The sequence below is a fragment of the Stegostoma tigrinum genome, chromosome 16, assembly GCF_030684315.1.
Source record: "Stegostoma tigrinum isolate sSteTig4 chromosome 16, sSteTig4.hap1, whole genome shotgun sequence".
Taxonomy (NCBI): Eukaryota; Metazoa; Chordata; class Chondrichthyes; order Orectolobiformes; family Stegostomatidae; genus Stegostoma; species Stegostoma tigrinum.
The window spans coordinates 39798365-39813302 of NC_081369.1; the positions used below are offsets into that span (position 1 = coordinate 39798365).

A 14938-nucleotide genomic window follows, 5' to 3' on the forward strand; every position below is an offset into this window, starting at 1 on the left:
TATAGGAACATTTGAAGATGATGGTTTTAATGTTTAGAGTCATGGAGATGGACGGCATGTAAATAGACACTTCAGTCCAACTTATCCATCTGAAATAAATTTAGCCCCATTTGACTCATATCCCTCTAAATGCTTCCTATTGGTATACCCAGATACCTTCCAAATGTTGTAACTGTACCAGCCACCACCTCTTCCTGTGCAGCACATTCCATACACGCATCACCCTCTGTGAAACTGCTGCTCCTTAGGTCCCTTCTAAATTTTTCCCCTCTCACCTTAAACCTACGCCCTCTCTTTTGGATTCCTCCACCCTGGGGAAAAGACCTTGTTTACTTACCCTCCTGATTAAATAAACCTTTCAGTCTCTGATGCCCAAGGGAAAATAACCCCAGCCTATTAAGCCTCTCCCTATAGCTCAAAGCCTGAACGCTTTCAAGTTTCACAACATCCTTCCTTTAGTAGGGAGACCAGAATTGCTTGCAGTATTCCAAAAGTGGTCTAACCAATGCCCTGTACAGCCTCAGCATGACGTCCCAACTCATATACTCAATATACTGACCAATAAAGGCAAGCATACCAAATGCCTTATTAACAATCCTAACTACCTGTGACTCCACTTTCAAGGAACAATGAACCTGGACTGCAAGGTCTTTGTTCAGAAACATTCCCAAGAACTTATACACTTAATGTAAGTCCTGCCGATATTTGCCTTTTCCAAAATGCAGCACCTCACCAATCTAAATTAAACTCCATCTGTGACTCCTCGGCCCATTGGCCCATCTGATCAAGATCCCATTGTACTTTGAGGTAAACTCCTTTGCTGTCCACTACACCTCCAATTTTGGTGTTATCTGCAAAATGATGAAAAACACTGGACCCAGCACTGATCTTTGGGTCACGGGCCTCCAGTCTGAAATGCAACCCTTGACCACCACCCTCAGTCTGCTACCTTTTTGAGTTGGTCCTGTACCCAAATGGCAAGTTCTCCCTATGTTCCATTTGATCTAACCTTGCTAACCAGGTTACCATGCGGAACCTTGTCGAATGCCTATAGATTGTTTTCATTGAAACTTTGACAAGTTGATAATTCTGAACTTGTCTTGAGCGCGCGACTTGAACTCAATTAGCTTCCTAACTGTCACAACTAGAATTTCGTGAGTGTCGGTTAGGAATCAAGGTTGACTTACAGTGAAAGATCTACTCTGACATCTGCCTATGAATATTATAAAATTGCTGTTGATCTAGAATTTTAGATACTTTTTTACGGTGGACTTTCTTTACTGACTAATTGATTAATTGTGATCATAGACAAAATGTAATTGCAGTCAATGTGCATATTTGTGAGAAATTTTATAAATTTTCCATTTTGAAATCCATTCACAATTAATAGTTCTCTGCTGACATGAATTTTTGTTTTGCAACTGCAACAAACTCTAGATTTCTTGTGCTGTAGGTGATGCCAGGAACTGCTCCTGCACCTATTGTTTCAATCCTTGTGTGGTCAACTTCACCAGTTATCTGTGGTAAAATTTGATTGCTGGTAGTACTGGCAGATGAGTTCAGATAGTGTTTATGGGGACAGGTGAAGTATTTATATATTCAAACAAGAAAGCTTAACTGAAGTCATTTTTTTTTCTCATCACTTTGAGACATAATACTCCATGTTGTGGTGGATTCAGAAACATAGTGCCTGCAATTTTCATTTCTCTTACATTGTTTAAAGTGTGCATTGTAACATTGTTTACATTCAGCTAATGGATTATAGTTCAGGGATAAGTATTTCCATTCTATAGTTGTGTAAATTTCATCTGGAATAGCGTGCACTGTTTTGTCTCCATATTTAAGGAAGGATATATTTATCTTGTAGGTAATAACTGCAAAGGGTTCACTAGATTAGGCAACCCTGTATTCCAGGGATCAATGATGAGAGACCAAGTGAGTAAATTGAGTCTAAATTTCAGAGAATGAGATGATGCATGCAAAATTTGAAAGGAGTTTTTTTTCAGGTTAGATATGGAAATTACCTAGTGAGGGGAGACAACCTAGAGCATGGGGGCAAACTCTTGGCAAACTTTGGAATTCACTTTTAGTCCATAAAGTTGAGGATATTCCATTGTTACATTCATGGTTTGAGATTTTGGAATGAGAGAGCAGGCTCAAGGGCTCATTCTATTCCTACTCCCATTTATGTTCTGAGGTAATTTTGTTTTGGCTGCAAATTGGCTTCACAATTGTTATATTCTAGTATTTGAAAGGTATTTGTCTTCACCAAACGTTGTGAACTACGATGTTAGCACTGGATTATAAAAAGATAATGCACAATCTTCTGTTTATTGTGATGGAACTGATGTAGCATTAGCTGTGTTGACTTGACAATTTATTCAAGTGGAGCTCACAATTGTTTGGAATTTTGTGAAGGACACTGTTTGTATTTCTGAACTTACTCTATTTCTTTTATATTTGTGAATAAACTTATTTACTGTATTGACCACTTGATTCATGCAACAAATTGAAGAAACTGGAGTAGACCTTGCATCCCTTGAGCCTCCAATTCAGTATAATCATAGGTGATCCTTTGCCTCAACTTCTTACTTTCTTGCACAGTTCCAAATCGTAGAATCCCAATTGTGTGGAAACTGGCCATTTTTGGTCCAACAAGTCCACACTGACGGTCCAAGGAGCCTCACACCCAGACTCGGCCACCACCCCCAACCCTGTATTTTCCATGGCTAATCCGCCTAATTTACACATCCTGGGGCAGTACAGCATACCTTTTGGACTGTGGGAGGAAACCAGAGCACCCAGAAGAAACCTGGGCAGACACGGGGACAATGTGCAAACTCCACACAGACAGTCGCCCGAGGCAGGAATTGAACCCAGGTCTTTGGTGCTGTGAGGCAGCAGTGCTCACCACTGAGCCACCAGGCTGCTCTCGATTCCTTCAGGTGAAAAAGCTATCTCCGCTTCATTGTTATATTTAACATAGCACTTCCAACCTTGGGTAGACAATTACAATGATTCACAAGCCATTGAGATTAAAGAATGAGAAGTAGACCCAATTTACTGCACCTCTCATCATAAAATAATTTTCTTTTCTTGTATATCCCTGATTTTCTTTGCTTTACCATTAGTAGCTGTTCCTTCAATTGCTTCAGCCCTAAGAAATGGACTGCCTTCCTTCAAACCCCTCTGTCTCTCTCACCATTTTAAGAGGTGCCTTAAAACTCTTTCTTTGGAAGTGCTATTTGGTCACCTATTCCAATATTTCCTTGCATGATCCAGAGGTCAGAATTTGTTGTAGTTGCTCTTGCATGCTTTGCTGAATGAGAATATAGTTTTCAGAGTCTGCGAGAAACTTTGATTACACTCATGGAATTGAAATGTTGTAGTAAGTTTTGTGTAACTATGGTTATCATTAAATAGATGCTTAATCCTTCTCTTTGGCTGTCTTCGTAGGACCCCGATGAAGATGAGCCAAATATTCGAATTCTTCTTGAACACCGATTCTACAAGGAGAAAAGCAAAAGTGTCAAACAGTTTTGTGACAAGTGCAGCACCATTATATGGGGCTTGCTTCAAACCTGGTATACGTGCACAGGTGAATCTATCCTGTTTGTTTGCTATGGCCAAAATCTATTTGGAATAAGATTTGCAAATAAACATCCTATGAATGAGTTTCAAAATTTGATTAATTATATTTTGAAATGCTGCTTTGGAGTCATGCGTTTTAGTAATATATGGATCGAATGTGTGTCTATTAGAACCATTCCACTTCCATGCAAGGAAACTTGCTTGTTCGCCAGACTGGGGAGGAAGTGGCCTGGTGAAGTCAGTCATTTTCTTTTTTAGCTGTCAGGATAATTGTTAGGTAAGGTTTCAAAGTGTTACACTTCGTAGACTCTGAGATCATACAATGATTGATTTAATTTTTTTGTTTGAAAATTCAAATGCTACATTTAATCCATTCATTATAGATGTTGGTCTAAGAAATTGAACCTTGAAAGTGATTTTTGCAATATGTTTGCAGGATTTGTTGCACTAATGTATTTAATTTTCTCGACAATATTTTATGCATTTTAAAACAATTTTCATAAAGACTAAATATGCATACACATTATTACACAGCAACTTCTAATATGTATTGTGACCAGATACTCTGTTACCATGAAAGGAAGTTGGCAGGCACACCAATTAGCATTGAAAGAAATGAGTTACTTTTATGACAGTCCTCCCCATTAATGGATGATTAGAGATTTTTAGTTTAGTAGAAGTCCTTGAGACAGTGTCCAATGTTAACTATTTGGGAAAAGACATAACCGTATTCTGTGAAAAGTGTTTTAATCATGTGTGCCTTCTCTGCTTCAGTTCAGCATTATTTTATCTTTACTGAAAAGTAGCCCATTGTTTTGTTTGCTTAAAAGTGCAAACCTTTTCACATTTCCACAACCAACTTGTATGACTGGAGTATGTAATATTGTTATTTAGTGATACAGATTTGTTCAGGAACATTGCAACTTCAGACTTCTTGTGCTCACACTAGCCATTTAGACATTTTTCAAATTGCTAAGCGTAATGGACCTTGGTGAACAATGGTGTTAACAAGCACCCTGTTACTGTGACTAATATGATGGAAAGAAAATATTGATACGCAGTAGTAATAAGCACACTGCTGATCTATAACAGTTTGGCAGCGTTTTCTCATGGCTACATCCAAACTGGGCAGCCTTTGCAACACTGGTGTTGGCTTTTGTGTTTTGTCCAGGAGTATTTTATTGTTTTTAATCATTTAAAGGAATTTGGAAACTAGCTTCACTTACTTTTTGCAATTAACAAAACAATGTGAAATAAACAAAAGTCTTCTGTTCAGTATTGATGTACGTTCATCTTGTCTATCAACTTTGTCTTTTGGAATATAGGAGCAGGAGTTTAACCTTAACACCATTTCAATGTGCTTTCCCCATTTCCCTTGATGCCATTGCTTGTTAGAAATCTGTCAATCTCTATCTTGAACTAACTTGATTACTGAGCTTCCACAGCCCTTTTGAAGTAGAAAATTCCAAAGATTCAGCATCCTGAGATTGTTCCTCCTCCTCCTCTCCGTTATAAATGGCATGCCTTATATTTTGAGATTGTGTGCCCTGTTTCTAGACCCAAAAGCCAGGGTAAGCATCCTTTCTGCAACCGTTTTGAGTATCCTTTTAAGACTTCTTTAAATTCTAGGCTAAGTCTCTGGAATCTCTCTTCAGACAGTCCCACAATCTCTGGACTTGCTGTGTTGAACCTCTGTACTTCCTGCATGGTAAGTATACCCTTGCTTGGGCAAATGGACCAGAATTGCACACGTTATTCCATGTGTGATCTCAATGGTGCTCTATTGAGCAAAGCTTCTTCATTTCTGTACTCAAATTATCATTGAATAGTTGTTGGAAATATAATACGTTTTTCATTTTGTCCTCAAGCCTTCCTGCTTTTACTTGTGTTTTTCTCCTCACTATGTAGCCATTGCCAAGAGAACTTTTCCTGACATTGCCATGACTCCAGTCACACTGCCAAAATTATTAAACACTCATTGATAAGAGCCCATTTGTACTTAAATACATCAGGCCTCTTGAGCAACTTAAATAGAACTGTATACCCAAAATTTTCATTAATTTGGAATTGTTTTTTGATGTCCTGTAACTATTTCAAAAATTGTAAAAGCAAAAATTAAATTCACATTTTTTGTGTGCCTCCAGCCTTAACTCTTAGACCATTTTATAATCCATATTGAAAATATGTTAATTATGGCAGTTTCCTGGAGGGGAATGAAGAAACAAGTTTGCTGATGCATCCCACATCATAATTTCTCCACAGGATGTTGAATGTGTATCTAGGAACTGTTGACTTTTTTTTCCTAGTAACTGGGTTCCCAGGCTTCAGAAAATTTAAGATTACTTATGACAAACTCATGCAAAATGCTTTACCTTTAAATATTTTTATACAGGAGATAAGTGACATTTATTTCCAAAAACAGCTATTTTTGTTACATTCTGTTGCATCTAATATCCTCCAGTGTTTTATGAAGATAAACGGGGAAAAAGATTATTCAGTCCATTGTTCTTTTTTCCTCTCCATTTCAATGAGTGAAACGTTGACTGGTTTGAATATGCTATTTTCATCCAATTACTAATTTTCTTTACCAATCAAACTTTAATTAGTTCCTGTTTCATTGAATATATCACTGGTTGAAATTTGGACTTGAGTTTGTGGGGCAAAATTAACATGCTACTCTTTGAAATGTGACACAGTAGAAATTTATTGGATGAAAGTGTTTTAATAGGTTAAGTACCTAATCATAAAGTGTAAAGGAATATTCTTGGAAAAGAGCAAAATTGTTCAGTTTCTGCTTTCAAACTTGTTTGAAGACTTGTAGGAAAGTAGGCACACTTACAAACTGAATAATACCCTAGATAACAAGGTGTAGAGTTGGATGAACACAGCAAGCCAAGCAGCATCAGAGGAGCAGGAAGGCTGACATTTCAAGCCTAGCCTAGGCCCAAAACATTGGCCTTCCTGCTCCTCTGCTGCTTGGCCTGCTGTGTTCATCCAGCTCTACACCTTGTTATCTCAGATTCTCCAGCATCTGCAGTTCCTACTATCTCTGAATAATTTCCTACTTTTGTTTATGAACTGAAGATGATTAACAAAGGTACAAGGTAAACTGGTTGGGTTGCAACCCATTCTCAGGAGATGATGCTTTTAATAAGTGATGTAATTTGATAATGCAATATGAGAAGAAAAAAGTTGTTTCAATCCTCTTTTTAAAAAAAAAAGTTCTGTGACAGCAACTCAACGTAATGGACACATGCAGTCTAGTGTAAAGTATTTGAGTTGATGAAGAGCATTTGTGGCCAGAAAGGAATGTGTTATCAGGCAGGTAAACTGACTAACTCTGTGAAAACCTGGTGATTGATTTAACCCTCTAATGCTGCATGTCACCATTTTTAATTGCATTTGGTTTCCTTGTTCACAGGTTGTTACTACAGATGTCACAGTAAATGCTTAAACCAAATCACCAAATCCTGTGTCAGGTCAAAGGTTAGCCACCAATCTGAATTTGAGCTCAATATCTGTCCTGAGGTCGGTCTGGACCGGCAGGATTACCGATGTGGAGAGTGTCGCCAACCAATTTCTTTACGTGAGTGAAATATTGTAATATTTGAAATATTAAATGATTGTCATGTGATTTTAAGTTTAAAGTTGGCAGGGTATCCTTTCTGATTAAAGGCAATGGAAGGGAAGATTTATGTCAAAGTCTCATCCAAGTAACAGTTGAACAAAGCTGTTATTTTGTTTCTCGGTAACTTAAGATCATTCAGAACTATCGTATGCATAGAAAGTTAACCATTTTATTTGTATTTGAATCCTAACATTTTGAACTTTATGCTTTCCATTATTTATGCAAAATTGAATGATCAGAAGAGTTTCATTATATAAATATTGGGGTGTTATGACTGGATTCCAGGGACTGTTTTCAAAGGAAGTTTAGAAAACCGTCCCATCTCGGCAGCTCTGAGCCCTTGGGGTAGAACTAGCCCCACGCTGGGAAATCTGCATCAGGTAGAAAACTTCACACTCATTGGTTTGGCTTATGGAGTGCAGAATGAGCCAAAGAGGCATCTCTGACAGAACATCGTGTACATTTTTGTTTAAATTTCTTTGAAAATGTTACATTGTCAAAGAAAATGTTACATTGTTGATTTTGATTTTGATTTTTATTTTGCTGTGGTATGTCTTTGATCTGTCATCACCTCACTAGAAATATGGGACTTCAGAACATGTTTTCATTGCACACTGACTCCATGTTTTCATTGACTACAAGGACTAACAATGTTGAGTTAAACTTCTTCCATCTGTGGAAACTGACTTTTAAAACACTTTGAGCTGAAATATTTACCCATGCCGTTACTAATTAATTATATTACATTGCATTGGCAATTAATGAAAATCCACAATTTGTCAGTTATAAAAGAGATGCATACCACAATGAAACTAAGAATGAAGCTAATCATCAGATCGAAATAGTGCTTTTTTAATCAAAGTAGCATAATTATGGTAATTAAAACCAAAGAATTGTGGATTTAAAAGTCTGTAGAAATCCAGCAGGTCTGGGAGCACCTGTGGAGAGGGAAACTGAGTTTAGGTCGAGTGACCCTTCAATAGAATTGTTAGAAACAATGAAGATAAAGTCCATTCATTGGAGGTCAAAATATCCTCTTCTGGAAAGTGTTTCTCACACCGATCAATATATCATGAGACTGAAATCTTGTGCTGATCTCATGCACATATTGAGTTGGTGATGGCAATGAGATTATATTGGAATGGCCATGTTTTCTGTCCATTTGATCCAGACGTACTGGCAAAACATGCTCGACATCCTAAAATGACATTAATTCCACTGAAGTGTTTTCTCCTGAGTCCCATTATTCTGGATACAATCTTTTTGCTCAAATGCTATCCTACACATTCTATTGCCATAGTCCATACTGCCCTTTAGCAGAACAAGCGGGAAGATGGGAACATATCACTAGTTGTTCCAGAAACTGAAAATTCAGTGCTTTTATGTGGCTTAGGTGTTGTGACACACTCTTCCCTTCTCATCCTTCCCCGATCTTGCATCATGGAGTATTATACTAATAGTTGCAGTAATATCAAACATACTCATTGTGGCATTTACAAAAGCAATGAAACACAAAATATACTGCACAACCAGTATGTAAAATTCTGAAACACAATTAGTTCGTAGAGACCAGCAATGTTGTGTCCTGTTGTGAAACTGACTGGAGATGCATAGACTCTCCAATTAGGAAGGTGAGATGATGGTATCTCCATGACCAGCTTCATTATTATAACATCAAGTGTTTTGTTTTAAATCTTTGCCAAGCCACTCATCATACTTTTGATTTTACGCTTTAGGTGGTGTGCCTAGTGAAGCACGCATGTGTGACTACACTGGACGATATTACTGCAGTAGCTGCCACTGGAATGATGCAGCAATCATCCCTGCTCGTGTCATACATAACTGGGACTTTGAAACCTATAAAGTGAGTATTTATAGATGGGAATAAGAGAGAGGGGAAAACAATATGGGAACAGCGAGGGAGATGGAAACTGGAGAATAGTAAAATATCAGAAAACCATATTGATCATAAACCAGTTGCTATTCAGTCCAAAAAAAGTCTTAATTTGTCTATAAACAGTTCCAATCTTTCATTGTAGAAACTATCTGCATGGTTTTTAAGTTTTACTCCTTTTATCCTGATGCATTATTTGGTCACAGTGACATTACAGGACAACAGGAGGCCATATTTCTTGAAATTGAGGGAAAAATATAAAATGTATCAATGAATATTTCATTAACAACTTATGTTTTGTGCACAGTTTATTAATTCATATACCCTTTATGAAAGAAGTGCGTGATATCCCATTATGAAGGCTAAACGGTGACATTATTGAAGTAACTAACATGATGAATTTATATACAGAGCTTAGCTATTTTGTATGATTAAACTATCTATCCATCTTAAATATACTCAATGACCTGGCTTCCACAACCTTCTGTGGCAGTGAATTCCATAGATTCACCACTCTCTGGTTGAAGAAGGCCTTCCTTCTCTGATCTAAAAGGCCTTCCCTTTTACTTCCAACATCACCATTTTGTTTAACGCGTGGCCTAGAAATGGGTTTCCTGCCTCTGTCAGCAGACCTGAGGAATAAATGGAGACAGGTTAAAAGGTTATTCTTGGTTTCCTTAGATGTCAACCCAATTCTTTAGATACGAGGCTCTTTAACCCTGATGCCATACTGCCTTAAACCCTATAATCTTCCTCAATCCCAAGCCTTCTCATCCAGTGTTCACTATGCGCAGAACTCTTGAGCCTTGTAATAACATTGGGAAGTTTGACGTGATGACAACTTAAAACAGAAGAAATACATACGAAGTGTCATCCTCTTGAGTGGTCATAAAACTGTCAAGCTAGACGAATGTAATTCCCCGGTCAACCACTGTATAAACAGCCATTGCTGAATAAAATATTTTAAGTAGGATTTGGAACTGAATCAAGCATTCATAATGCAATTCCATTGGACAACTACATTGAAGAGGTCTAATTGAAAGAGCCCAGCCACCTATGCAAGCCCTGAAGCAAGATTACTGATTTCTGAATAGCTGTTTTAAATGAAAATATTGAGTAAGCATACAATTGACATAGTTTGACATAAATATGAATGCAGATTAGCACTTTATCCAGTGGATAATTTATTTTAAACATCTAATGATGTCCCGGATGGAACGGTCCCTGTGGGACATCCTGGTCCACACTTCCTTCACCCACAACACATCCCCACAGCCCTACGACACCTTCACCATAACCAGCGAAGGTGTAACACCTGTCCATTTACATTTACCTTCACCCTCCCCAATATCCTAGGGTCCAAACATACCTTCTAAGTAAAGCAGCATTTCACCTGCACTTCCCAGAATCTAGTCAACTGCATTTGTTGCTCACAATGTGGCCTCCTGTACATTGGGCAGACTTGGCAACCACTTCGCAGAACATCTATGTTCTGCTTGCAAAAAAGACCCTGTACTACCTGTTGCCTGCCACTTCAACACACCACCCTACTCCCTGGCCAACATCTGTCTCTGGCTTGCTGCAGTGTTCTAGCGAAGCCCAACGCAAGCTGGGGGAACAACACCTCAGTTTCCGCTTGAGGACCGTCCAGCCTCTGGACTCAATATTGAGTTCAATAATTTTAGGGCCTAAACTCTCCCATGTCCTAGACCTCTACCCCACACACCAGGCCTTGTTACCAAATAGCCTGCTATTACACATCCTCTGTTGTTAATCACTAACAGTCCCCATTAACAACTACCCACCCTCCCAGCCTGATTGTTAGCAACTCCTTTCTCTGTCCATCTGTCTTTGGGCTCTATCCTACTGTTTACTCCCCACCCCATCCACCTCCCAATTTTCTGCATATAAACTGTCATTTTCCCAGCCACCACCAGTTCTGAGGAAGGGTCACCAGACTTGAGCTGTTAACTCTGTTTTTTCCTTCACAGATGTTGCCAGAGCTGCTGAGCTTTTCCAGCAACCTCCTGTTTTTGTTCCTGATTTACAGCATCCGCAGTTCTTTCGGTTTAGTACTGATCTATGCATTAAAAGGAACACATTGAACTTATTCAGTACTGCACTATGGTGTGAAGTTGGCAACAAATTTGAAAAAGGTTCTTGAATTCAGAGTAGGGCTCCCTCATGAGTCATGCTACTCTGAGCCAATGATAACCGGGTATGTGCAGAAGCTTGTCCAACCCATCAAAATTGCAATGATTTGTCTTGCCCAGCCCACAACACACTTGAGTTCAGGAGTGCTGCCACAGTCTCATCCCACATGATTAAATTGCACTACCAAAAATTGCTAGTGAAGGAAATCCCATCCAACCATTTCATTTGCCGGCCCTCCTGTGTGCAACATGATGGTGCTATAAAAATTCAGCTCGTAGTCTTTTGATTTTTGTGGTGAAAGGTGTTAAAATGTTCATAGCAATGTTGAGATCAAAGCATATCTCAGGCTACATTTTGTAAACTGTGAAAATTATACCGGAGTGGGATGTTTTGTTGCATTATCAGGTGTGAATGTGAATAGACATAACCTTTCTTCTTCTATAGCAACCTAATACCTGAAGAAGCTACCTGGAGTAGTGCCGCTTGAAGTTTTGCCTAATTGCAATGTTTTTTCTTTCCTTTTTTATGTTTTATCATTTAGGTGTGCCGTTATAGTATGAGGTATCTCACGCTGATGAACTCCCGGCCAGTACTGAAACTTAGAGTTATTAATCCACTTCTTTTCAATTATGTGGAGGAACTGGTGGAAATTCGGGTATGCTTAGATTTACTGCACAATTTTCACCAGATCAGGTGCAACAAATAAGCTTGCCTGGAATTGAATGTTTTCAAGGGGCTTTTGTGGTGCAGTGGTAGTGTCCCTACTTCTGAGCCAGGAGATCCAGGTTCAACTCCCGCCTACTCCAGGCTTGTGTAATAACACCTCAGAATGTGTTGATTATAAAAATAGGTCAGAAGTATTCAGGGGGTCCTCTTGTTGCTCAGTGGTAGTGTCCCTACTCCAAGGCTGAGAGGCCTAGGTTCAAGCCCCACCTGCTCCAGAGGTGTGTAATAACATTTCTGAATGGGTTCATTGGAAAAATAGGTCACCTAGACTCTGTGTAGATTATAGAAACAGGAATGTGGCAAAAAGTCTCTTAATTGAAGAGGGACAAACTTGGGAACCTTTTGGAAACAGTAATTGGGACAGCTTTCCAAAAAAGCAGTTTTGCCGGATATGAGATAAATGAAAGTCAAGCACAGACTGATTTGAAGGCACATTGAGTTTGACTAATTTACCATCACATGGAGTAATGGAGGTGAGTAACAGATGGCTAAACTAGGTAAATTTATGGGAGATGGGAGTAGGTGAAAACATTGATAGTGTGAGGCCTTTTGGGCAAAATGCCCCGTTTCTCTGCCCAAATTCTATGTAAATCTCTGCAGCAACATAAACTGGATTGACTTTTCTTTGGGAAGTAACAAATGGTTGATGAAGGTAGCATGTTTGTTTTTTCAAAAATATATGCAGTCGAAGCAGTTTGTCCTGCACTTATCAGTACAGTTGCAAGAATTTCAAATCTCAAAGACAGCAACAATTTATACTGAATGAGAAACAGGTTGCCGATTAGTTGACAGAATCTACTTTAATAAAATGTGAGGCTGGATGAACACAGCAGGCCGTGCAGCATCTCAGGAGCACAAAAGCTGACGTTTTGGGCCTAGACCCTTCATCAGAGAGATGAAGGGTCTGGGCCCGAAACGTCAGCTTTTGTGCTCCTGAGATGCTGCTTGGCCTGCTGTGTTCATCCAGCCTCACATTTTATTATCTTTGGATTCTCCAGCATCTGCAGTTCCCATTATCTCAGTTGACAGAGTCTGTTTGCCAACTAACCTTTTTCCTCTCTGAAAACCGAGAGATTAGGACAAAGTTTAAACCATGTTTAAAACTTGAAAGGCTTTACAGCAAGATAGCAGAAGTGGTTTCCGGTGGCAAAAGTGTCTGTTAGCTTTGAGATTTTTGGCAAAAGAACCAGGGGCAACGTGAGGAATTTTTTGCTTTTTTTGTGTTTTGAGACATAGTGCTTAATGATCTTGAATGACTGAAAGGGTGGTGGAAACAGTTTCAAAAACAATAATCAAAAGACAATTGGACAAATACTGGAATGGAAAAGTTCATAAGGCCATGGAAATGAGCAGAAAAGTGGGATTAAGTGGATAGTTTTTCCAAGGAGTTGACACAGGTAGCTGGGACTGAATTGTCCTCTATCAACATTCAGAAAATTCTGTTATTTTGGCCAAAACCACATGAAATTAGTTATTAAACAGAATGATGAATAACTATTATTAATTGCATATTTGCCCATTGTGTTTCAATGCTGTTTTTAAAGACTTATCACAGACTTTAGAGATTAATTGTGCCTTCTTAGACTTTCCAGAGTAACTGCAGAATCTGTCCTGGTGAGATTTTCTTGTAATCCAGAATACATGACCAATCAAAACACAAGCAGTGCTGCTCTCTCCTTCCCTTGGGTTGGAAAGATCAAGAATTTACCTATTTGCATGGTCTGCCTGGACACTTAGCAGGTTATTTTGGGAGCAACACTAAAATATTAAACTGAGTAGAAGTTTTTCTTGACAAAAGGTTCCTCTTCTCACCTAGGTCAGATTCTCTGCTTCTATCATTCAATTATTATTGACTCTTGATCACAATATCTGTGCCTTGATCCTGAACAAGTGTATTGCGTTTTTAAAAAAGTTCATTTAATTATCATATCATATATCGTTTTATCTTTATTGATTTCTGCCTGCAGAAGCTCCGACAAGACATCCTGCTAATGAAACCCTATTTCATCACATGTAAGGAAGCAATGGAGGCAAGGTTGCTGTTACAGGTTAGATTATTGTCATTTAGAGCAATGCCTGCAATTGATATTAAATGCTATAATGATTCAAATGGCAAAGCTAAATCAGGATTTTGGTCCAAATTAATATCCTAAAATTGAACTTGTAGGCAAAAATTCATGATATCGACCTTGGGAATAATTTTTCAATGTATGTCTAAATATGTGCATTTACAGTTGCAGGATCGGCAGCATTTTGTGGAAAACGATGAAATGTATTCTCTACAGGATTTAATCGACATTGCCACTGGGCATCTGAGCCGCACTTTAACCGAAATCCACACCATCTTTGCAAAACATATTAAACTGGACTGTGAGGTATAGTCAGACTTTCATGATTGAACTCTGTGTGTAGTTACATCAGCCTTCAAAAAGATGGAGGCTTTGAGTTCCACAAAACAGTCCTCAGTCCTTTTCCCCTTCCTGCAACTAAAAACCTTCCACTTTTTAAAGATGGATGTAACTTTAAAGAATTTTGTTGTGCATCTTTAAACAGAATTATGGTTTTGGCTTTGGCTTTTAGTGTGATGTCATTTCTGTATGATTTTTTTTTCAGAAAGAGAAATTGCTAAATCCAAACAAGGTGTTGCTGTCTTTAGCTTTCTGCCAACTATTCCTTCTATAAATCGTGTTGCTGAACAGTAATAAGGACATGTGACTGAAATCTTTAGACCTTGTGTGTCATTCTTCAATATTTTTATAAACAGTGAAATAGTAACGTTTTACCAATTACGCACATAAATAGGAAGTGTTAGAAATATTCAGATTATATTTTTGGATTAAGTTTCATTGTCACAGGTGCCTGAGTACAGGGATACGGTGAAGTGTACAGAGTCTCCACTCTATGGTGCCATCTTGGAACAGTCAGAACTGAAAACAAGAGCTGAG

General features: G+C 38.5%; 1 protein-coding gene across 4 annotated transcripts in view; it reads left to right on the forward strand.

Annotated features, from left to right (window-relative positions):
• def8 (differentially expressed in FDCP 8 homolog) overlaps positions 1 to 14938 on the forward strand; it is a 46716-nt gene that overhangs the window by 21891 nt on the left and 9887 nt on the right. For all 4 annotated transcript variants that reach the window (XM_048546522.2, XM_048546523.2, XM_048546524.2 and 1 more), the window contains 6 exons: positions 3457 to 3598; positions 7013 to 7177; positions 8956 to 9083; positions 11809 to 11922; positions 13961 to 14041; positions 14228 to 14368. In XM_048546522.2, coding sequence (XP_048402479.1) covers positions 3457 to 3598; positions 7013 to 7177; positions 8956 to 9083; positions 11809 to 11922; positions 13961 to 14041; positions 14228 to 14368 — 771 coding nt within the window. The remainder of the gene's footprint in view (positions 1 to 3456; positions 3599 to 7012; positions 7178 to 8955; positions 9084 to 11808; positions 11923 to 13960; positions 14042 to 14227; positions 14369 to 14938) is intronic.